At 36.9% G+C, this 25997-nt stretch overlaps 2 protein-coding genes across 4 annotated transcripts; one reads left to right on the plus strand and one right to left on the minus strand.

Moving 5' to 3' along the window:
- Positions 1 to 603: 603 nt before the first annotated feature.
- On the minus strand, positions 604 to 13854 carry LOC133533452 (zinc finger protein 271-like). 2 transcript variants are annotated; one of them, XM_061872436.1, is made up of 4 exons: positions 13526 to 13854; positions 4052 to 4258; positions 2578 to 2670; positions 604 to 1952 (listed from the first exon to the last, which is right to left on the minus strand). In XM_061872436.1, the coding sequence occupies exons 1-4, from the start codon at positions 13575 to 13577 to the stop codon at positions 937 to 939; spliced, it is 1368 nt and encodes a 455-aa protein (XP_061728420.1). In that variant the 5' UTR covers positions 13578 to 13854; the 3' UTR covers positions 604 to 936. The 2 variants fall into 2 exon arrangements, with proteins under 2 accessions (XP_061728420.1, XP_061728419.1); XM_061872435.1 differs by having other exon boundaries at positions 2578 to 2715.
- A 629-nt stretch (positions 13855 to 14483) lies between these two features.
- On the plus strand, positions 14484 to 25626 carry LOC133533450 (putative zinc finger protein 833). 2 transcript variants are annotated; one of them, XM_061872433.1, is made up of 4 exons: positions 14484 to 14901; positions 16917 to 17000; positions 19956 to 20078; positions 24696 to 25626. In XM_061872433.1, the coding sequence occupies exons 1-4, from the start codon at positions 14850 to 14852 to the stop codon at positions 25505 to 25507; spliced, it is 1071 nt and encodes a 356-aa protein (XP_061728417.1). In that variant the 5' UTR covers positions 14484 to 14849; the 3' UTR covers positions 25508 to 25626. The 2 variants fall into 2 exon arrangements, with proteins under 2 accessions (XP_061728417.1, XP_061728418.1); XM_061872434.1 differs by lacking the exon at positions 16917 to 17000 and having other exon boundaries at positions 14485 to 14901.
- The last annotated feature ends 371 nt before the right edge of the window (positions 25627 to 25997 follow it).

Genomic DNA, 25997 nt, shown 5'->3' on the forward strand with positions numbered 1-25997 from the left:
AACTCGATTATACAAATAGTCAGTCCGGGTCCGGACAAGCCAGACTCACCCTGGGCTCCCATGTACACTAGAGGGAGACCACGTGCGCCGCCCGCGGTACAGCAATGCGCTTTCTGTGGCTATTACACAAGATATAGAAATATGATGAGACATCTGAAGAATATTCACGGAGTTTATACGCTCTTTGGGTGTTTTAAAACCCCGAAGCCGTATCGATACTGCCCGCCTAAGTACGCCCCTCGCAGTGAGTACATTGAACCCTTTAGGGGAGTGAACAGAATCTGGCTAAAGGCGGTACTGTACTGAACTGATCAACTAAACTTTCTCGTCTTATAAATAGTAAAAGATTAACAATTGTTTTATAAAGGTTTAAATTTTCTCACACTCACGCTCACTTTACCGTTTTTTTCCTTTAATCTACATGTATAAGCTCCTGTACCATTTTCAAAGGTTTAATAATAAGTCAAAATACTTGTAATATACCTAAATCAATAAATATTAAATATAGGATTCTGTTCCATTTAAAGATTTGTTTCATTATTCTATGGTTTGAACAGATATTTTTCTAGAAGTATATATGTCGATGGATTAGAATAAAAAACATTATTCATGATATTTTTCAATTATAATAAATAATCGATTGCGGTATTCACTGGCGTTCTTCTCGCACCATATTTATGAAGTGACTAGTTGACAGTGAAAACCACAATTAGAGAAAGTAACTTGACAGCAGCTCGAGAAGTTATCTTGGGAATCTAAATGTCTAAATCTAAATAAAAAGTAGTTGTAAGTACTAAAGTCCTGGATTGATCACTCGCACATCAATTTACTTTTTCTAATTGTAGATAGCACTGTACCCCTGCTGCGCTTCAGGCTGCGCGCGCACCGACCGCGGCGCACTCGAGTCCGCAGCTTTCGCAGTAATAATGCGACGTGTTAACTATCGCCGCTCGTTTCCCCTGTATGAGTTTGTTCGTGTTTCCTCAAAGTGCTCGAAGTCGTGAACGCCCGGGCACACGCCCCGCACGAATATGGCTTCTCGCCAGTGTGTATTCTCATATGACTCTTTACAGTACTGCCCTGTGTGAAAGTCTTGTTGCATATCTCACAGGAGTATGGTTTCTCGTTCCTGTGGGTACGCTCGTGTCTCCTCAGAGTGCTATGTTGTGAGAACTGCTTTTTGCATACTTGACAGATGTAGGGTTTTTCATTGGTGTGCGTTCGTTCGTGTGATTTCAAGTTGGAATGTTGTGCGAACAATCTGTCGCACATTGAGCACTGGTAAGGCTTCTCCCCTGTATGGATTCTTATATGGTTCTTTAATATAGTCGATTTCTTGAACAATTTTCCGCATATTTGGCACGTCCGCGCTCTTATACTCGCCTCTAGGCTGTCGCGTGGCCTCGGCAGTTCTCCGGTGTGCTGCCGCTCGTGTCTTTTTAAAGTGGTCGATTCTGAAAACTGTTTATCACACATCGTACAAGAATATGGTTTTTCACCCGTGTGGCAGCGTTCATGCCTTTTTAGATCACAGGCCCGAATGAACGATTTCTTGCATACTTCACAGGCAAAGGGTTTGTCGCCCACATTGGCCGTCGCATCTTCTTTGATATTGGTTGATCGTTTGTATTTTTTCACCTGTGAGACTTCAGGTTTCTCGCCATGCATAATCCGTTCGTGTCTTCGTAAAGTGGTCGATTCAGAAAACAGTTTTTGGCATATCTTGCAGGAATACGGTTTTTCCCCCGTGTGAGAGCGCTCATGTCTTCTCAAATCACCGGATTTGATGAATCCTTTCTTACAAACGTTGCAGGGGTAGGGCCTCTCACCGGTGTGGCATCTCATGTGTTCCTTTAATTTGGTGGAGTCTTTAAAGTTCTTGGTACATAGTAGACATATGTGCTCTTTCTTCGGTTTTCGTCGCTCGACCAGCGCCCCCGCGCTCCCTTCCTCTGAAACAAGTCATGCGAACTGTGGTAGACTTTGATTTATTAAGCAAAATCATGATATCTCCATGATAAGCAAAGAGTTAACCCATGTCTACAAGCACTACAACTACTACAAGCCCTGACTTCACAAACTCTACACCTTAGTCAAAATATATGGTTTGGCAGTTTCGCTACCGTCACGTGGGCGTAAGGTGAAAAAATGATTCACTATTCATTATTTTGTATTATACAATACTTGTAGCAACGTGTCGTGTCTTACCGGGACCTAAAGAATAACGCTATATGCAGCATTTAGATACTTTTTATAAAAAAAAAAGATATATAAAAGTCATTTAGTTTCCCTAAACGTACTTAACCATACCAAAGTTTTGTTTGAGGCCGTGATCCGACTGTTAAAATGTGTTAAGATGGTCATAATAAACAAATTCCCCAAGGGACTAACCACAAAATCGCGAAAATAAATCGAATGGTACACATTGAGAGCCCCAAGCAGACGAAACGTATGGGCCCAGGAGTAAATTTATTTCACGATTCTCATATCCTCGCGGCGTGACCCTCCAAGTGCACCTAAGTAGTTAAGGACACACCTGCCACCGATCGGCGCTAAGTGCGAGCCAACACTAGTTACCTTGCGTGTGGACCCTCTCGGCGTGCACCTGCATAGTGAGGGGCTCCAGCACCAGCATGAGCTCGCCCCGCTCCCCGCTCCCCCCGGGCGCTCCTGCAGCCCCATCGGTGGTTTGCTCGGGCGAAATCCCCACTCCACCTGCCAAACAACACTCTGTTCATATTATAAATAAATATATAATTACTGGACATTCTTACACAAATTGACTAAGCCCCCAGTGAGCTCAAAAGCCCAAAAAGGCTCGTGTTGTGGGTAGGTACTCAGACAATGATATATACACAAATATAATATATAAACAAATTGAAAAATGCTATTATACTGTTTATGAATACCTAAACGACGCCAATGTATGATTTCTATATAAATTGTATTGTACTATATCTTATACCTTTAAACGAGCAATTCTTGTATATATATTTCTGTGATCTCGGAAACGGCTGTAACGATTTCGCTGAAATTTGGTATATGGGGGTTTTTGGGGGTATACAATCTATCTAGATTAGTCTTATGTTTGGGAAAACGCGTGTTTTCGAGTTTTCATGCGTTTTTCTTTCGACGTAGAATATGGTCGCTAATTTCGTGTTGCCGGCCACTGTCAGTCTGGTCCAGCGGGTTAAGACGCGGACTGCTAAACGAGTGTTACGGGTTCGAATCTCGCCCGGTGACTGACTTTTGTTTTTTTTTATATGTTCAAGTTTATATATTATTTTTTTAATTTTTATTGTTTTAGACAAGTTTGATTTTATAAAAAAAATGTAGTTAAGATTATCACCTATAGACCACCATATTACAATAAATAGTTATAACCGAGCAAAGCTCGGTCGCCCAGGTACTATTACTTAAATTTGACACAAATATTGACAGGTATGAATAAATTAATAAAATTATTGACATTAAAAATTAAAATTACTTTTATGTTACTTGCGTGTAAGAACTGTAATTTTAATAATGTATTACGATTTGATATTTTTTATTGTAAATTACGTGTTAGATATAAGTAGAAAATTGCTTTGCCCTATTCAGGTTCATGTACCATAGTAATAAGTCCTAGACAAAATGCGTTGTACGAGTACATGACTGCAGTAAACGAATAAACGATAACGCCAAGACAGCGTTGCCACGTTATTATATACTTTTTATGACCATGTCCCAGTTTGATGGGGGTCAAACGCAACAGTGCTAGTGGTAAAAGAAGATCACAACGGTGCATATACAGAGATGGAACGAGGGAGAGGCGAGATAACTGAACGAGATGCTCTTATGGAACTTTCAGTAGGAATAGCAGAGAAAGCGTTATTATTGTTTGTCCTTGTCACAGTCTCACATAATTTTTTATTCCCCGCCATGATTTTAGTATGGTTTATGGTGGGTATGTTGTTTGTTGTTTGGTATGTTTTCAGGAATCGTGTGAGTTAAAGTTATGGGATGTGTATGTATTTGCACACATGTATTGTCACAATATACAGCGTCTTACCATACTTATAATCTTCATCAGACTGCGAGTGCTCCGGCTCTGGAACCTCAAGCTTGACCACACGATCGGAGTACAGGCCGGACGACTCGTCTGTCCCATCATAGGGGACACTGTCCTCACCATACGGAACGCTGTCTTCATACAAGGGTTCCTCCTTCACACGCACCTCATCTGGGGCCTCATACTCCACTTCCACCTTTACGAAAACTGCCAAATAGAATAGGATAATTTTTTTATTAAATGTATTAAATCAGAATCTAAGGCTAAAATTTTTAAGAAATAATCTTTCCCTAACTCGTTGCAACACTGTTTAAAATAAAGGCCAAGGACACAGAAGCTTAAAGCCGCGTCTCGGCGATACTCTCGATATCGCGCGGCAAACTATCGAACATTGGATGGCGCGGCAGCCGCGCGCCATGGGTACCGGGCTGCCGCGCGCCATGGATACCGGGCTGCCGCGCGAGTCGACTCGATCATTGGTGCGCGAGCCCGTGCTCGAACCATTTATGAATTGTTGGTTTTTGGCCGCGCGGCAAAGGAGCGTTCAGTGTTTTTTTCGCGCAGTTGGGACAGATGTGTGTGTATATATTTCAGATGGCTCGCGCGGCCGCAGACATGGATAATGAAAAGGGTTTCTATGGAACAGTAAGAATAAGAATAATAAGAATAGGAAACCATTTATTGCCACACAAAATACAATGTTTCACTTAAAAAAATAATAATAGGCATGCGCGGCAAAAGGAACGGACTCAGCATACGCTGCGTCAGCCATTTTATTACAAATTGACTGCGCAGCGCTGATTTTCAGTCCGTCCCCTTCACTGAACCACATTGATACGACATGCGGGTTAATGGATTTTTTGTTTTATTACCAGAGATAGCTTGTGTACCTATACAATTATAGTACGAAAAAAATAAAGAAAATTTTATTACAATATTTAATATTTTAATTTGGTATTTACTTGATATTGACAAGTGGTTACATTTATAACTCAAGTATTTTACTGAATAGGTAAAACCAATGCCATAGTCATAAGTTTCGTTCATTGAAACGTACATCGACAACATGTACAGTAAATGTACTGATTATCGCAACATATCATTAAACAATGATGCATGAAATGATACTAGTGCAGCAATGAGCCTGCCCGTAAAGTATTTACTAACTTTAGTTCAAGATGTCAAAAATGTCTCGCGAGCCAGAATACAGATTTGTAGCGGTCGAACAATGAGATCGAGACACGCCTTAAGGCGAAGGGTAGGGCAAGCTCTTTCCATACAAAATTTGAGCGTGTTTTTCTTCGTTTGTGTTTGCGCTACAGTTATTATTTTTGGTATATATGCTTATTTTTCTGTAAACTAGGGCTTGATGTATTATTTTTGTTTTAATTTTTATTTTTGTATTTTTGTATTTTTATTTTTTTTAAATAAAGAAAAATTTCTACATCACGTTCTGCGTATAACCAATATATACAAGCAAAAAATGAAATTAAATGCTATAGTGCCAAAACTAATGAATAAAACTTGCACAAGGTTTGTATGGAGAATGCCTGGCCCTACCCTGCGCCTTAAGAGATACCATCAAACCTCATTATCAATGTTGCAATTCATTGAAAATCAATAAGGGTCAGTAAAACGACTGTAGGAAACCCTAACTCAATACAATAATTTGACCAATAAATATATATGTAATAGATTGGGTGATTGCCGATTGGTATTGGTGACTACTATAGTTATTGGCCATTCTTGACAATAGACTTCTATTGCCTTTTTTTTCTCCCTTGTGGCCAATTACTATGAAGAGGCCAAAAACTATAGCAGTCACCCTCCAATGAAATAGATAATAAAATTCTAAAATACCCTAACTTTGCCACCTGTCGCTAAACTTTCCTTAAACTATTTATTATTATATTATACTAAAACATATTTCAAATCCTAAATGCTAAATTACTAAACGCCTACACAGTGTTTTTTTAAAGTCTGCTATTTTCAAAGGTGCTTTCTTTCTTAGAGGGAAAGGGAACATTCTCGAAGAAATCGGTATTCTAATTAACTCCATTTTGGAGACAATCAATGATTTGTTTTTATCTGATAAGTCCCCTACAAGTGTGTTCACTGGCCTCAGGGCCTGTTTACATATTGATTAGTATTTAGTATGACATGAACATTTGCTTCTAAACGCAAGTACTGTATTGGACGATTGATAATTGAAATTTCATAGTTTTCAATTGTTTGGTGGATTTAAAAATAATATCTGTTACAACAATGCTTTTAATAACTTCATGCGAAAATTATTATTTTTGCATAATAAACTATGCCATGGGTGTATTTACCCTAAGGCCATGCAGGCCATAGTCCGGATCGCCAATCCACTAGGGGCGGGCAATTTTTTTGTATTTTTCTTATTTAAATCGTTTTTTTTCCTTGACTTCTGGGGCGGCAAAAATGATTGGCCTGGGGCACGAAATACACCCCTGTACTTAGCCATACCCCAAAGCTTAAAAAAAAACCAGAGTTAAAAAAAAACACCTTGTACAAGTTAAAGTAAAAATAAATTATGATTTTATGCTAGTCAAAGCTTAGTTGTGTACAAAACCTATTTTCAATGAACTGCAATTTTGATAATGAGGTGCGTGCGGACTATTGTGACAAATAGAAATAAACGGTTATATGCTGGTATCTTTTGGTCAATAAAAGGTGAAAGTATCTTTACCCTTTAGGTGGTCAACATTATTTTAGAGTTAAGTAAATTGATAGAACAATAAATAATACAATATTACCAGTTGAATGTATGTGGATAATTTTAATGTTTTCTTTTTTAATGGACATAAGACACTTTTTATTTATGCAAAGTAAATTCTGCAAGAAGGTTAGAAAAATAGGGTAGAAAATTTCAACTTTACTTGAAGATATTTGCTACATTTGGCCTGTTTCACAATGTCCAAGTAAAGTATTGGATAGCTAACTAACAAATTAACACATTTACTGCCAGACAAAAAACGACGCACTACCCCAGAAACTGGTGGTCTATAGCTGTGTACAAAACAACCCGCCCAGCGGGTTGTCCGGCATCTGAACAAAGTTCATGAGCGCCCACCAGGTGGGTTCCTGGCAGTGAATGTGTCAACTTCCAGATAAAACTTCCTACACCTAATGATGCCAATGATGGCTTTATTCATCAGATTAATTTAATGGCAAGTAGCTTATTCAGGACTTTACTTGGACATTGTGAAACAGGCCTAGTAGGGCCCCTAAGAGTAGTAAATCTGAAGTCTGTCTGTTCATTTTGTAAGGTATCAAAATCATATTGTAGAATTGTTTTTCGCATATTTTATAATTAAATAAATAAATAATAAATATTATACGATATTATTACACAAATTGACTAAGTCCCACAGTAAGCTCAATAAGGCTTGTGTTGAGGGTACCTAGACAACAATATATATATAATATATAAATATTTATAAATACTTAAATACATGCATAGAAAACACCCATGACTCAGGAACAAATATCCATGCTCATCACACGAATAAAATGCCCTTACCAGGATTTGAACCCGGGACCATCAGCTTCGTAGGCAGGGTCACTACCCACTAGGCCAAACCGGTCGTCAATAAAAAAATAAAATATTTCTCTTAACATAATTCTTCTCATCGCATTTCATTAGTTTATAATTACTTTGATGCGTGATAAGCGTAAGCATATTATTATTATGCCTGATTTACACATAATAACTTGTAAAAGTATTGAAAAACTTTTTTTTTTTTTTTTTTTTCTATTTATTATTTAGGGACTTAAATCAGTTACATGATTATGCCAGCCCCATCGTACCTTATTCTAGTATTCTTACATGTCTAGTTACGGGACTTGTACCTTTTAAAATAGTCTAGTACATATAAAAATATCTTTTTAGCCTCTTCTGATGTCGGTACAGCTAAGATGCTCTGAAAAGCACCTATATCCAATCTATTTACCTTAAGGGCAATTAGTAACGCTTGTCTATCGTTTTCATTCCGTGCACAGTCCGTCAAAATATGTTGCACATCTTCCATGGAACCGCAAACTTCGCAATTTGGGGATGGTTCTTTTCTCATCAAGTAAGCAAACTTTTTTGACGGAATATGCCCGGAACGCACTCTTAAACCAATCTTAAGTAACTGTCTATTTAAATTACTGTTAGTAAACCAAGGAATATGAGGAGGTTCCGATTGCATCGTCTTGTACCACACTCCCTTTTCTTTGGAACGTTCATCAAAGTGTTCTTTCCAGACATAATGAGTTTTTCTTTTATACTTAAGTAGTTTCTCAGTGAAGTCTGGAAAAATATACACACCCGCGCCTTTTGTACATGCGTCTTTTGCTAGGGTATCGGCCTCCTCATTACCTCTTAACCCTATGTGTGAGGGGACCCACTGCAATTTCAATGTCATGTCAGTGGGTATCGTATCTAATTTATGCAACACAGTGTAAGCTAACGCTGTGCCTCTGTATCCAGAGGTGCAGCGAGCTATGTGCTGCAACGCGCTTTTGCTATCCGTAAATATGACGACATTTTTCAGTTTTAAGTTACACGCATAAGACACGGCTTCTGAAATTGCAAATAGTTCCGCTGACATAATACATATCTCTGATGCTATCTTATATGTACTATTGACGTTATTCTTAGGATCATGGTATGCGGCCCCTGTACTACTTACGTCTTTAGATCCGTCTGTATATATTTTGTGCCAACCACTATATTTCTCATTTAATTCACATAAAACAACGTTTTTCAAGTCCCGGAAATCGTACGTTTGCTTGGAGCGATCAACTAAGTCTAAATTACTAGCTATAATATCTTTTGTATTTATATTTGACACCCATGTATTTAAAGTGAACATTTTAAGAGGGTTTGATGCAGATACTGTTTCAGATTTAATATCATTGTAAATTAATGCTAAAAGGGGCTTTTTTTTTCTATTCCAATATCTATTTTGAATTGACAAATTAAGTGATTTTAAAAGCTCTAAAGTTGTGTTATTTAAGAAGGAAAGGCACTTTAAACTATATTTGGTAGCTAAAAATGTTCTGCGCAAGTACAAGGGTTGCATACCTAGTTCAGTCTCCATCACATGTATTGGTGTCGTTCGTATGAATCCTCCAATTATTCTTAATGCCTGATTTTGTAGCCTATCTAATTTTTCTACATGAGATTTAGCACTACAATCATACATAAAGCACGCATAATCAAGCCTACTTCTAATTAGTGCTATATACAGTCTCCTTAGATGCGTGGGGTGTACTCCCCACGACGGCCCCGCTAAAACTTTAAGTATGTTTAGGTGCTTAGACACTTTAGCCCTTGTCTCATTTATGTGGATATTGAAAAGTAGCGATTTATCTAACCAGAATCCTAAGTATTTGACTTTTACTACTGAACTGATTGCTTCATTCTTATATGTCAAATCTATGTGTGGTGTTCGGTGCCCTCGGTGAAATAGACAACTCTTTGTTTTATCGTGAGAAATCTCTAAACCTAGGTTTTCTAAGATAGCCCCAATTTTATTAAGTGCTACTTGCAAATACATGATATTTTCACTTAAGTTATACGACTTGTTATATATCACTAAATCATCTGCGTACTGCGATAATATTACATTTTCAGTATATTGGGCTATTTTATGCGTGACGAGATTGAACAATATTGGAGACATTGGATCGCCTTGGGCTAGACCCCTACTACAGCGTCTAGTTATATCATGCATGCCTCTTATTTTCACTTTTCTATTACTAAGAAACTCCCATAAATATTTACAATATTTTGATCCCACAGATAAGTCATCTAATGTTGTTACGATTCTTTCTATTAACACATTATTGTAGGCATTATCTATATCAAGAAAGCAGGCGAGGGTTGGCATTTTCTCAGCGAATCCGATTTGTATATAAGTAATGAGACGGACTAAGGCATCGATACAGGACTGTCCCCTTCTAAAGCCTGTAACAGATTCTGCTAGAATTTTATGTTTTTCGGTGTACCACTCTAATCTCTTCGTTAGCATAGCATGGAAGATTTTACAGATGCAAGATATTAAGGATATGGGACGCAATTTGACCTCCATGTTATTTTGATGTCCCTGTTTGGGGATAGGTATCACTTGTATATTGCACCATTGCTCCGAAATATAAGCGTTAATAAACATACGGTTATATAACATCAATAAATATCTTTTAGCGCAGATGGGTAGGTTAAATATCATAGAGTAGGTTACATCATCTTCTCCGGGCGCAGTATCTTTCTTTTTTAAACAACAAATTAGTTCATGAAAATTAAACTCTTTTTCTAACAATTCATTATTTGACTTAAACGTGGGTTTGGGACGCATCACGAAATCTGGAGTTAAACTGCAAAGTAACTCGTTTTTTTTCTCGTCAGACACTGTAAAAGTATTACTTCTGGAACATTTTGCCCAACGCATTTTTTGCCATACTTCTGACGCAGTGGTAGACTGGCCTAAATCGGTACAAAACTTGTGCCAACACTTATTTTTTGCCCGCCTAATTAGTGTTTTACTTTCTAAGTTAACTTTTTCAAATATATTTAGGTTTTGTGGTGTAGGGTTTCTACGAAATAGTTTTAACGCTAACCGTCTCTGTGCAACAATTTTAGATAATTCGGTGGACCAATAGGGTTTCGGCGTAAATTGCTGAGTGGGGTCGTTACTTATTTTAATTTGGGGTATATATTTGTTGGCCGACTCATTTACAAGTTCTAAGAATGTATTGTACATACCTTGTATGTCCTCGTTTTCCGTTAACCGTGTTGTTAATTGTTCCTCAATGTATAATCTGTATGCCATCCAGTCAGCTTTTTTAAAATTACGTCTAGAAGTATATGTTCGCGCCCTATTAAACTTTAAAGAGTATTTAATTATCAAATGATCGCTACCTAAATTTTCGTTTGTAACTTTCCACGTAAAATAAATAGCTATGTCAGTGGATACAAAGGTTACGTCCGGCGATGATTCTTGTAATGTAACATTGACTAATTTAATTCTCGTAGGATTGCCATCGTTCAACGGAATGTAGCCGTGTTCAAGCGCTGAATCGGCCAATTGTCTACCTCTGTTGTCGTTTTTGTAGGACCAGCTAGTGTGGTGACCATTTAGGTCTCCGGCTATCAATGACAGTTTCGGAAATTTTGAGAAAATACCATCCCAATCGCTCTGCGTAGTGTGTACCGACGAAGGACAATATATTGACAGTATATTTTCTAGATACTTACAATTTGTAATCTTCACATGCAAAATTTCAATCTGTGAATTATTGGTAATGAATGTACTGGTACTTGAATATGATTGAATGGACTTATGTACTATAATAGCTACGCCTCCATAACCATCGTCTCTGTCACAGCGAAATACGTTGTAACCACTAAAGGTCAGCTCCAATTCAGGCTCCAACCAGGTTTCACTTATTATTGCAATATGAACTTTTTCTTGATTTAAAATTGCTTCAAATTGTAATCGTTTCGGTCGAACACTTTGTGCATTCCATTGTACAATATTTAATATGAGCTCCTTATCCATTGAAAAGACTAGTAACTATACAATTCAAAAACTCATTATTTGACAGAAAATGTAAAACAAACATTTTAATGGCATCCATAACCAGTTTCAAACCTTCCTTTACCTTTTCCTCTAATGATGTTTGTGACATATAAATATTTTTAACCTTTCTGAGGAATAGAACCCATGATAACGAATCTATATTTTCTTTCCTATTTTCTTGACGTGGAGTGTTATTTTCTTTCGTGTTACTTTTTCCCCTTGTAGCTGTTTTGTCTAATTCGACTTTTGGTTCACATCCACTTGGTTCTAATAAAGTTGGCCTCGTAGGCTTTTTTTTTTGTTGTTGTTTAGTATCAGGTTGTGTTCGGTTCTTTGTTTTATTCTTTTCCGGTTCATCCCCATCGTGTTCCATTTCTGAGTCTGTATTGGTTCTGTTCCCGTTATTTATAAGAGCGTCACTGTATTTTGTGGATGGAGAATGAGATGTTCCTGGTACCTGAATTTGATCGGCTATGAATTCGGCTTTGTTCTCGGGAGTTTTCTTTGAATGATTCTCATCCTGGTTTAGTATGGTCTGTAATGCTATACGATATGAGCAATTTTTCTCTGTCATAATTGTGCGAATTGATTTTTCTTTGAGATATGCCGGACATTGTTTATGAAGTGCCATATGACCTCCTTTACAGTTGACGCATACGTAGACTTTGGTCTCACAGTTGACATGATCACCCCCACATTTGGGGCATACTTTCTTTTTGTTTGAGCACAATCTCGTTACATGACCGAATTTCCAACAAACCGAACATTGGGTGACAGGAAAGTAATTTAACTCCACTTTTATCCCATATCCATATGCATATACACGTGTTGGCAAGGTAGGTGACATAAAACACAATCTTACAGTTTCGCTGTCCACCCAAGTACCGTTTTCGTTTAGGCGTTTTAGTCTTCTTGCTGACACTATTTTGTGTTCGCACTCAAAGGTATTCTTTATTTCCTCCTCTGTGACGTCTAATTCTATTTGTCTAATTACACCATACGTGAAGTTTAACTCGCTCGTTAGCTGGCACCTATATCCGGAATCATTAAATTTAGTTGATTTTACAAGTTGTTCAGCGCTCTCTTTATCATTAAATCTTATCAATACCTTGAACGAATTTTTATATGTAATTTTTTGAATATTCTGTATTCCTTCCGATCTCAGTAATTTTGCCAAACCGACTTGTTTAGGCAATTCATCTTTAGACGTAAGACAGACCTCGCAAGTTTTGTCGGTGGATTCTATATTGTCTTGCCGTACAGGTTGTCTTTCCTGAGGTAAGATCTTTGTAGTGCCTTTATTATTCGTAAACAAACTGCCCGGCAAATTATCATGAGAGACTTCGAATTAAACGTTTTGATCTCCTTTTTCTTACGACTAACTTAAATTCCCCCTCCTCATTTTCATCCGTTTCCTCACTGCCATTCCTAACCCTTTTTTGGGAACGAAGAATAGGTGATTGAATGTCAGCTACTGAAATGTTCTCGGCATTCCAATCATTTAACATGGCATCATCTTGTGAGTACGACTTGTTATTATGCTCAGATCCATTGTCACAAAACACACTATCCACATGTTCACTGGACAAACTATTTTCACTCATATTCCCGTTCAATAGCTTCTAATCTGCGCGCAAACAATAGCCAGGCGGCCGGCCGGCGCGATAACGGAGTAGCAGGTAAGGCGCACTAGTAAACACGTCCTTTCGTAATTAAGTGCCAAACCGAACTCCCTTGAAAAACTTGAAATTTAGTTTTATCACAGTATAGAACCATAGTTACAATGTTACCTGGATTTGTATCCTTAATAACGACTCGCCAAGACAAACTTATTCTAGTTTCTAGTAACACCATTACACGAATAAGATTTCGCGACACATACCCGGTTCCGTACAGTCCTGGGGCTCCTCCTTTACGCGCGCTTCCAACGACATACCACTGCCACTTTCCTCTACACCTTACTAAACAATACAGTAATCTATGTTCCTCACAGGCACAAATCTGCGTTGGGAGTCGGGACGCTGTGACTACAATAGCTTCAGCACAGTATAGCGAACGTATAGTTTCTGGCGAGATTGCTTTAGTAAATACTGTTGCTTGTGTGATGGAAATTCGCGGGATAATAAACAAAATAAGAAATTTACGCCATAGGGTTACGCTACAAAAGTACAAAAGAAATTTGACGTTAGATTTTGACGAGGGCGAGGCGCTGACAGTCGAAAATTAAAAGTTGCCATAGTATAATTACTGGATTTTTTGCGTCATAGATGGTAGGATCCTATAGATGCACTATAGGCGTGCGCCTGTGAGGTGAGGGTCAATTTTTCACCAATCTTATTAAATTGTCTGATCAAATCAGGTGCGATTGGACACATTTTTTTAAAATTTAGATTGATAAAATATCACCATAAATCTAAAATTGGAGACTGACGCCAATTTTGCTTACCGGGTAGCACTATCCCCTACTTTATAAACACCTGTATATTTTACGAAAATAAATAATTTATATATTAAAATAATTTATATATATATATATATATATATAATTTATTTTCTGATTGAATCCGTCGACTTGATCACCCCGTCTGGACTGGCCTATAATCTTAGAATCGAATTATTTATCAGATAATTTTATCAGATTGGCGACAAATAGTCCCGCCTGGATTGGCCTTTAAAGAAAGGGATGAGTATAATTTTTAAAGGTTCTTACTGATTGACAAGTTGTGTTTACCAGACTATATACCTCTTCGGCCTTTTCTGAGCTTTTCATGCACGTATCCGAACGTACATTCGTCTGGCAGCACTGAGTTTCTGTCAATGTCATTAACGTCATACACAGGCCAGCCCAAAATCGGTAGGAAAGTGATATATTTTATCGTTAAAATAAACAAGTAGTTACAATATAATACTCTTCTTAACACTGGCTCTACTAGTAAAAGCCCTAGAAGTTGTGCCTCCACAAGTATAATATAATATCGTGGTTAACATAGAGTACTACTTTTGTAACTCGACAAATCGATCAAGTTTTCATTGTATCGTGCTCCGCGTATTACTGTTGTCGTTCAGTACTGTTGCCTAAAACGTAGCTTATTATTACAGCCTGTTGAATGTAGGCTTCTAACCCAGCAGCCCAGGCTTACCTTCCGAATATTTTCAAGACATTGAGAAACGAAGATATTGTCTTGACGGTAGGAGGTCGAGACATTATGTCACTAGAGGCGGTGGACGTGGAGAATTCCGAATGTGTAATTATGATAGGTCAGTTTTATGATAATAACTAGAATATCACAGTTAAATCTTATTAATTTGGCACTTCGATGGTCTGGTATACCCATTAATCTAAATAAGGGTGCAAGCCGCGCAAGTGCTCTCTCTAAGTTTATTATCTATGCTTGCATTATCACAATGCCTCCAATTTATAAATGGTTAAAACCAGGTAATGGTGGAATTTTCCTTGTATTTAATCTTTTAGTTATATAGTGTACTATGACAGTCCTACAAACATATTAAAATATATGGTTCTGTACCTTAAAAGGAAAAAACGGAACCGTTATAGGATCACTTTGTTGTCCGTCCGTCCATCTGTCTGTCTGTCAAGACCCTTTTTCTCAGGAACGCATGGAGGTATCAAACAACAAACAAACAGGTAACAAACTTCTAAGCCAACGCAATCAAAAGATATGCCGCAAATTTCCGCATGGGCATGGTACTTCCCTTGAACTCAGACTTGAACTTAGGACAACAACAACAGGTTTGTACGGAACCCTCGGTGCGTGAGTCCGACTCGCACTTGGCCGGTTTTTTTTTGTCTACTGAGATACTTATTTAGGTAACTTGCAGAAAAAGTATGTATACAATAGTGATATAATCAAGCTTTTCAATTCGTACCTTACTTAGGCAACTCAGCAAGCTTCAGATGAAAAGCTCTCTTATATCACAATTGTATTAAAATACTATTATTGCGAAATAGAGTAGGCCTGAATAACCCCAGTTTAACTATATATTTATATCATTGGGTGAGAATATGTTTGTGCCATACGCTACATACATTCGTTTGCAGGAGAGTGAAAAGAAACAAAAAAATTTTTTTTCGAAAAGTTGTACTATATTTAGGAAATGAATTTATTTATCATTTAGGCACATATGTTTACTATTTATAGTACCATACAAATATTTTGAATATAGTGGTAATCTTGAAATAAAAGCCTACTTTATTATACATTCTTGGTGCGTAAAACTTAAACTTGCAATGTATGACATGACACAAAATTTTTGATATGTCTTTTGTGATAATTTTCTGTTAACAAAATGTAATTATCCTATAGCAGAATACGATACGGATATGAAATTTGAAAAAAAAAACGGAATTTTGTTTCATAACATTTTTTTATAACTGATAAGTGTTAATTATAGCTTATTTTTTGTTATCTAATAAAATATTAAAAAACGATTTTTCTCAACGATATGCCTGAGCCCTATGGGCAATAGAAATTATATCACCCTACACCCAATTTTGCCATTTTTATTTAGAAATTTTCTGATAATTTACTCTTAAGTGATTATCCTGAAAAACATTGCCTTAGGTGAGGTCATGTTACAGTCAATCATAATTGATAACAGAACTGACACCAAAACCAAACAGTTTATTTGAGAATACAAAAAATAAAGAATATCTTTTATATTAAGGTTTTTTATCCTTATATTTTTCTCATCTGTAATTAAAGATGATCAGGTTATTCAAACCTGTGATACATACACCATGTTTTTTTTTTTCGTTAATTTCAAGGGTGCATTCCTGAGCTTTAATTAGTAAGTTACTTTCTCAAAGACACCATTTTGGTGATCATCAATAATTTATTTTTTCTGATAGGGCCCCTACGAGCGTGTTCACTTACCTTATGGCCTATTTACATATTGGTAAGTGTTTGATACGAGTTTAATATACATTTGCTACCAAACATGAGTACTATCTCGGATGATCAATGTTTGAAATTCCATTGATATGTCAACTTTTACAATTGTTTGGTTGTACAACAATGCTATATACAACATTTAACTCCTTTTTATAAAAAATAAGAAAAAAAATTAACTATGACTTTTAGTTTCCTTTAACATACTTATCCATACCTAGAAGTTAACGGAATTGAATAAAAAACACGGTGTATATTAATTACAGATTCGAAATAAATAAATAATTGAAATACTTAATGGAAACTACCCTTTCCTTAAAATCTCCATACCTGCAAGTTGACTGTCCTGACTTCTAATTGCAGAAAGCAATGGCCCTGAAGATGAGTTTAAATATGAGGTGGCCCTGGAGCCAGGGTGCGTAGAGCTGCCTGTGGACTGCACTGCAGGTAAGAGCTCGTACAGATCACCTCTACTCATACAACCCATATAATAATACAATAGTAGTAGTAGTAAAACACATTATTGCATAAAACAAATACATAACTCAGGGAGAATACAATGAATCTGTACAAAGGCGAACTCATCCCTTTAAGGGATCTCTTCCAGTTAACCTTTGAGCAACTGAGAGAGATAAATAGGAAATGGTAGTAAAAAATATTTCAGAACCTTCTAAATTCCATAAAGCATTGTCAGTACCATCGTTATAGCTAGGGGTTAGTAAGTAAAGTACATTAAAATCAAATCCAAACATAATATAAATAATTCATAATATCGACATTACAGCCAAGGCAGTACAGCCAGAGAATTCTTTATAAAAAGTAGAATCATGACAGTAGTTTCATTATTTATATTTAATAGCCTGTTAGAAATCCACAGAAGCAAAAATGATTTTAAAACACGGAAGGACATTCATACATATAACACGCGTAATAAGGATAAACTATGCGTTCCTTCGACGAAGCTAGCAAAAACATTTAAGCAAGGTATCTCCCTAAAAGTTACCCTTTACAATCTATTGCCTCTACACATAAATAATTTAACATGCATACAATTTAAAAATAAACTTAAACGTTTCTTCCAATTAAGTCCATTTTACTCCATCAATGAATTTACAGATAAAATGAAAAATTATGATTTTATTATGTAAAATAATTCTAAGCGTAGGTGCTTTTATACTGTATTATATTGATGTATTTGATCATTTACCATTTAATATATTTTGATTTATATAATTTTGTCTACCTATATACCTAATAAGACATTGCATGATTAGTTTTAGCAATGACCTGTATTTTGACATGCTAGACGTAACGTTCTATTGTTACTTGGCCAAATAAAGAAACTTGAAACTTGACATAATACTTTCAACAATGAAATCACGATTCATATTAAAATTACATTAATTGAAATAATGAATATAAAAATAATTCATAAGTTAATATGTCAGATTCATAATAAAATGGACTAGAATAATAATTAGGATGTCAAAATTTCTTATTCATAGATTGATTTTTTCTTAGTCAAACTAAGATTTGTACAAGATGGCAAGATTGAAAAGAAGCAGCTAACCTTAGAAACTTAACTATAAGTAAATATGATGCATTAAGTGCATCGACATACCTATATAAATATACAAAATACTTACATATACATAAATATAATAATACATACTATAAATACAAATATATACATAGATACATACTGATACATTGTGTATTAAAATATGTAACCGCACACGCCTACCTACTTTCCTTCCAATTGACATTGATTTGAAAGCCATATCTTTAATTTTGCCTTCAGCATATAATAGAACACATAGAAGCACAGTTAATTTACTGACATGGAACTAATTAACGGGTTATTCTCACTAGTTACCACCACGTTGTTACCACTACCACCACCATAACCGTTGAGATTTTATTTCTCTCTTTACCCAAGAGAACAACTGAGAATTTTTTTTCATAAAGTTTTATTTCCACCCACATCAAACTAGATATAGAAACACTTAAAGCTAAAATAGAAGTAGAACAATTAAAATAGTTCATTATTGCTATTTTTTCCCCGTATTGGTGCACGGAAAGCCAGTTTCTAAATATATTAGGTTTTACTAATGTTACGGTAGACCGACATGAGGGAACAAAAAAAGAATAAACTGAAAGAGAAAAAGATAACAGCGCCTTCAAGAAAAGAGCGTAATCACATCTCAAATACCGGCAACGCTCTTACACCCCCTCTGGAGTTGCGGGTGTCCATGGGCGACGGTAATCGCTTACCACCAGGCGCTTCGTCAGCTCGTTTGCCACCTATATAAAAATATAAGCAATGCGCGCTTGTACTTTTGCAAAGCACTCAGGGATTCTGGCTACTGCGAACATGGCGAGAGTACTGCAGGAACGCGGCAGCCCAAACAGTGTCCGATTTTTTTAAATACCACGACGATGGCAAACAAGCATACGGCCCGCCTGATGGTAAGCAGTCACCGCAGCCTATGGACGCATGCAACTCCAGAGGTAATATATTATTTTATGCCAAAAAAAGCCTTCATCATTTTTTAAAAGAGCTCTTCAAACTGCTGGACAGTTTTCTATCAAACATAGCTAAGCACCACCGCAAGAAAACTCGTTTTCACGTAAATAAACCGCATCGAAATAGGTCCATCCGTTGGAGACCTACGATGCCACAGACAAACATTGGCGCAAACATATAACCCCCCTCTTTTTGCGTCGGGGATTAAAAATGGCCCAATTGCCATGTATGTGTGGTGGCCCCGCGCTGACCTTGTGGCGTCTGGGTAGTCTGTGGTTATTAACCGACGAAAAAAACGGAGGAGGTTCTCAAGTCGACGCGTATATTTTTTTTATGTATGACCAGGCATAACTTTTTACAGAGTAGTTCGATTTTGATAATTATTTTTTGATTGGAACCTGGATCTCGGTGCCAGCCTCAAACAAACTTGAGCACCTTAGTGAAGCGTAAAAAACGGAAGTTCGGGAGGTGCTCAAGTTTGTTTGAGGCTGGCACAGACTCCAAAAATAACAGATTGTAGATATATAAATACGCAGATTTGTGTGATTGATTTCAGAAGTATGTATATAGTTCATACTTTCTAGATGTAATTAAATTGACATAAGCCTAGTGATTGTATTAGGTATAATAGAAAGTGTATAGAAATAGATTATAATTGTAATTGTAGGGTAGGTATTCACTTGCGTTATTGAAGACTAAATCATTATTTTCTTTTCAGTGCGCTATTGTTTTTTTGTCGGTCGATTAGTTTCGTGTTAGTGCCGGTTTTTTTTTATTGCCTTTTAGTTTTTTATCGGCGGTAATTTTTTTTTTGTTAAAAAGTTTTTTTTTTTCATTCTTTAATTTACATCAACAACTTATGATTTTTTGTGCAGATGAGGAGGCAGAAGACCCTTTAAGGATGGACAGTGGGTCGAAGGGAGCCGACGAGTTCAAGTTCGAGGTGGCCGTGGAGCCCGAGTGTGTGCTCGTGCCCGTCGAGATCGAGAGCATTCACGGTGACTTGCTTGTAATAGTATTTGTTACAACATATACCATAATACCGGGCGCGTTGGAGGGTCTGCCATCGTGTGGCCTGAAACGGTAACATAAACTGTACGTTGACACTTAACGCCGAACCATGTGCTGCCCTCTACAGTTCACGTAAATTGCATGTGTAAATGTGCATTGTAAATTCTGCCATCTGTAATGTAATTGTAATTGGAAGCTTAAACTCGACATTTGCACTTCGCGCCAATCGAAAGGGGGCTCCTGTCCTGCCCCCTACAGTTCATGCACGATTCCTTAGGTTCTTAAAAATCATGGGCCGAAGTAACAAAAGGAGACGTAGTCAAGTTTTGTAAAAATAGGCCCGAGATTGAGTCTAATACCACGTCGGTGTCAAAAAAGCATGTGGCCCGCCTGAGGGTAAGCAGTTACCGTAGCTCATGGATGCTTGCCACATGCGCCAGCATCCATAAGCTACGGCCAGGCTTGCCAGGCCACATGCGCGTTGCCGACAGGTCTCATATGGCTTGTTTTGGTCGCCATACCTTTGGCCTATGAAAAAAAAAAAAAATGAAAAAATGAAAAATATTTATTTTCCTTATAAAGTAAAGGTTTACAATTTGACATAAGTGGTTGGAGCTTCCTTTTAGGTGAATGAACCTGTATCAGGATGCCCCGCTCCTCCATAACATACAGTCTTTTTACTTAGTAGTAGGGAAATATTCCATAAGTACATGAAAGATTTATAGCTATATTTATTATATATATATATATATATATATATATATATATATGCTATTTGATTTATGTTCTAGCCTAATTAATATATGAATATATGAGTGAATATACGAATGTATATATATACATATATACATTCGTATATTTGTGTGTGTGTGTGTGTGTGTGTGTGTGTGTGTGTGTGTGTGTGTGTGGATTAATGTATGTGTTCAGCCTATATATTACGTATAGTTAATAATTCACGTGGTACAATAATGACTCCGTATCATCATAACTTAGTTGTTTCAGCCATTTTGTGAGTTCTATCTTACACTTATACAACAGTAATGGATGGATATGAATTAGCTTATTTATATTATTGTAGATGTATGCCGATTGCGCTTTATATTGCCTTTTGCCAAACATAGATTTATAGCTTGATAAGGGGGCAACACTGTTTTGACGTCGACGAGTTTCAATAGTAGAGTTAAAATCTAGGGTTTTATGTAGCCTGAGCGTTGTATTCAAAACATACAGTTTCCTGATTGTTAATTGGTCACTAATTTCGTATAGTTCTTTTGTAGGAAACCTGTATGGTTTTGAGTACATCACCTTAAGCAGGCAGCGTTGCCCTCTCTCAACCTCCAAAAATTTTGTTTTGGCAGCGCCACCCCAGACAGTAATACAGTAGCTCATGACAGGTTGTGCTAATGTTATATAAAGTTGATTCAGTAGTTCCTTAGTAGTAATATATCTAAAAATCTTGAAAATCCAATTAAGTTTTCTTATTCTATTGTTTACATTTTCGAGTTGCATGTGCCATGACAGGCGTTGATCAAGTAGTACACCTAGATATTTAGTAAATTTAACTTTTTCCAGTTCAATGCATACACAGGGGGAAGGATCATCTTGGTTACACATGTGTATTTTTAGTTTTAAGTTAACATTAGGTTGCGAACTGTCATATTTACTAAAACATATATAATTAGTTTTGCTGGCATTAAGCGTAAGAAGGTTATTTCTAAGCCATACTGCCACTCTGCGGAGGCCTGATTCTGCACTTCTAAACACTGACTCCCAGGATTCTCCATCGAACACTATAGCTGTGTCATCAGCATAAGAGCCGATGTGCCCACGTTGTAGTTTGAGATTCGTCAAATCATTGATATAAATAAGAAATAACGTGGGCCCCAGAACGCTTCCCTGGGGGACACCATAAGTTATATCCGTTTCGTTGCTAATGAAGTCTCCTATTTTCACCCTTTGCGTACGCCCCTGCAAGTAGTCATTCAGCAATTTAAGAGGTAAACCCCTTATGCCAATTCGTTCCATTTTTTGCGTAAGAGTGGAGAGAGACACGGTATCAAACGCCTTTTTTTAGGTCTAAAAATATAGCGAGACATTTCTTTCCCTTATCAATTTTATCGGTAACTAAAGATGTAAGGGATAGTATAGCATCTTCTGTGGATCTGGACTGCCGAAAACCAAATTGGTTTTCGGAGAGTATGCTAAATTTATTTAAATATGATATTAGACGGTTATTTATTAGTTTTTCTATAACTTTAGATATGGCAGTCAACACGGAGATGGGTCGATAATTGCTTACGTCATCTCTCTCTCCACTCTTATGCACTGGTGTCACAATCGATTGTTTAAGTGGGGCGGGGAATACTCCTCTTTCAAAACAGAGGTTTGCTAGGTGGCTAATTATAGGGGCGACAACAGTACAGGCGTGTTTCAGGAATTTAGTTGGTATGTTATCCCACCCAGGGGCGCTATCGGCTCTGAGACCCATGACAATACAGTGTATTTCCTGGGGGTCAGTGTTCAGGAAAACAAGTGAGGAAGTGGTACAGTCGGGCAGGTTTTTTTCTGCATGAACATTTAGGTATCGATTATTTGAAGTACTTAGGATTTCTTCGGCCAGTGTTTTGCCAATGCCAGCAAAATAATTATTTACATAGTTAACAGAGGATGTTGGAGATGATTTAGTGTTTAGTAGATCAGTATTTTTTGTTTTATCAGATTTGTAATTAGTTATCCTTTTTATTGTCTGCCAGAGCATTTTAGAGTTTTTAGATGATTTAGCCAGTTGTTCTTTTTCGTATTTGCGCCTGATTTTTTTTATTAGATCATTACAAAAATTGCGGTATCGTTTGTAGGTGATTTTGAGAACTTCATTATGAGGTTCCCGTCGCGATTTGAGTTGTAGTTTGTTACGGTTCCTAATGCAGCGCAACAAACCAGGGGTCATCCAGGGTTTTATTATTCGTTGACTTCTGGGTATAGGTCTAGTATTTTTACTTTCATCAAGAGATTGTCTAATCTTGTTTATAAGTTGAATTGTGACAAGATATGGGTCATTGGATAAGAGAAGAATGTCGATGTTTTTTTCCAGAAGCTTTTTTAGTGCACTGTCATAATTAATGGTTACTTTTTTACGAGGAGTTCGTTCATTAGGTTTATTGTACGTTAGCGTTAAGTGAAGTGTTAAATGGTCGGTGACAGAAGTGTTAAGAATAGTGACATATGCAGTGGATTTTTGGGATTGTATTTTCAGCATAAAGTGGTCCAGGCAACTGCCTTGTCTGGTAGGTAAAGTGTGCCCAGGTAGGATACCATGGGATGACAGCATATTTAGATAGCTAGATCTGTTAGATATTTCATAATTTGACTCGTGCTGTTTAGGAATGAGGTTAATATTTATGTCCCCCGTGATAATAATGTTGCTAAATGTTGTCAATTTTTCAAGATGATTACTCAATGAGTTGATAAAGTCTATTGCGTTACAGTTTGAGGGACTTCGATATATACCTAGTATGACAATATTTTTAAGTTTTATCTGTATGCATGTAGCTTGTTCTATTTTGATCTCTATAGCTTGAGCGTTAAGTTGAGTTTTCACATAGGCCACCACTCCATCACATTGATTTACGTTATTGACTGTGGATATAGTAGAGTAAGAATCGATTTGGGGAATTGGTTTATATTGGTTTAGGTGACATTCCGAGAGTATAATAATGTCGACCGTATGATTAAGTTCAGATAGGTTCAACATGAGGTCATCTAGGTTCCTATACACACTCCTAATATTTTGTGAGCAGATCGCTAAATTGGAATTTTCATATGGTACGTGTTTATGTAAGTCCTGGATGTCACACTGCATAGAAACCGCAACTTCCACTTCGTCTATTTCATTTAAAATATTTGTGTTACAAGTCATATTTTGATTGGACTAGAGTTATAAGTCACCATAATAAATGTCAATAATAATAATAGGCTACTTTTATGGCATGAACCAGTCGGTTGAAAGAACAGCATGGCTTTGCTGAGGTGTATGTATGTGCTTGTTTTATTTGAGTTTATCATAAGTGTGTGTGTGTTTATTTGATTAGTGTAAAAGTGAGTGAGTGAGCTGGTAGTAACAGCAGTTATATTATAATAGGGGAAGTGCCTATGCTCTAGTGGATGGCGCCACTTGTTGATATTCAACAAATATAACACATATCAGTGAAAGAATAAGGATCAAAATCAAATGGCATTCTAAATCTTTTTATAATGTGTCGAAAGATGGCATTAAATTTATTGTGGCTACAAAGTTTACTTTGACAATCCACCTCTATTTCAAATTCTCTTTGAAGGTCAGATGGCAATAAATAAGTGTGTTTTTAAAAATGAAATTTTTGGCAAACTTAATAAATTCCTAAGTATTTTTTCTAAATTTGTTTTTTCATTTTGTTATGCTCAGTTATGTATAATATGCTCCGTTCTAAGTACTAGTATTAGCTTGTTGTTCCGAAATTTTCTTCTTCGTCCCGAAAAAAAAATCTCTCTTTTTCTCTCTGTCAAGTTACTTTTTATTCTAGCAATCCCCCTCCCCCTGTCAATAGTCAATTTCTGTAATGTTTCAGACAAATCCCGCCCCTTCCTACTCCCGCTTTGCGATCACGACGCCGCCGACACCACAAACTCTGAAGAGGAGTTACAGGAAACTTACACAGACTCTCCACAAAACGCAGAGAACGTCTGTGACAACTGCGGGAGAGCATACGCACACAAACGAAGTCTGATCCGCCACATGGTGATCTGTCTGCCCGGGACGACACCTAACCCTAATATAGTCACTCAAAGCACTACCAGGGCAAAGAAATTTACCTGCGAAATTTGCCAACAAACGTGCGACGATTTTGAACATTTAAAAAGTCATATCCGAAGCCACACAGGAGACAAACCATTCACATGCGAAATTTGTAGCAAAGAATTCGCACTTTTATACTATCTGAAGAAACATAAGCGAATTCACGCCGGGGAAATATCATGTGAAGTGTGCAATAAAGCATTTGCGACACCTAGTCATTTGAAACGACATCAATCAACTCAAAGGTGTGCAAAGACATTCTCGTGTAAGCTATGTGACGAGAAATTTGCAACGATAAGTAGTTTCAATATCCATCAGCGAACTCACACTGGTGAGAAAATATTCTCTTGCAAGAGTTGTCCGAAGAAGTTTACGAGCTCGAGCAACTTGAGGATACACGGGTATATTCACACGGGGGAGAAGCCGCACAAGTGCGAGTTCTGCAGCAAGCGGTTCACGCAGGTGAGCACTCTGAACAACCATCGGCGGGTACACACAGGTGAAAAACCATACTCATGCGAATATTGCTTGAAGAAGTTTGCGTTTTTAGGCAATTATAAGGCACATAAACTTATTCACTTATAATAACGTTAAAGTCGGTTTAGAAATGAAATATTGGATGAACACTTTAATATATAATGGTCGAAGGGCTAAAAGATATAAGTTGTATTATTTATGAAAAACAAATAAAGAAGATGTGTATATTTCTGTTGTTTATTCTTTTCAGTGTGACTTTAACATTATGAACATTTACCATTATGTAGACGGTTATAAAAATGGCCTATATTATCTATAATCATAATATGTTTTTGGTAAACATTTAATTTTTAGTACAAGCTTTTAGCGCTGACAGAACTTTTCTTACCACGGACAACTAATACTCATCAAGACGATTCTAACAAACCCAAACACAATTAGTTTGCGTTGTTTTTTCACGGAGTGCCTATGGCCACCTTCTGTCTCCATCATCAGATCAGCTCGTTGATACCATAATATTGCATTGTCACCCAATTTGCATACAGTGTGCAAATCTTCAGCTTCATCTAAAACCGGGAAGTGGGTCAAATTTTACTTG

Source organism: Cydia pomonella, unplaced genomic scaffold (assembly GCF_033807575.1).
Source record: "Cydia pomonella isolate Wapato2018A unplaced genomic scaffold, ilCydPomo1 PGA_scaffold_166, whole genome shotgun sequence".
Classification (NCBI taxonomy): Eukaryota; Metazoa; Arthropoda; class Insecta; order Lepidoptera; family Tortricidae; genus Cydia; species Cydia pomonella.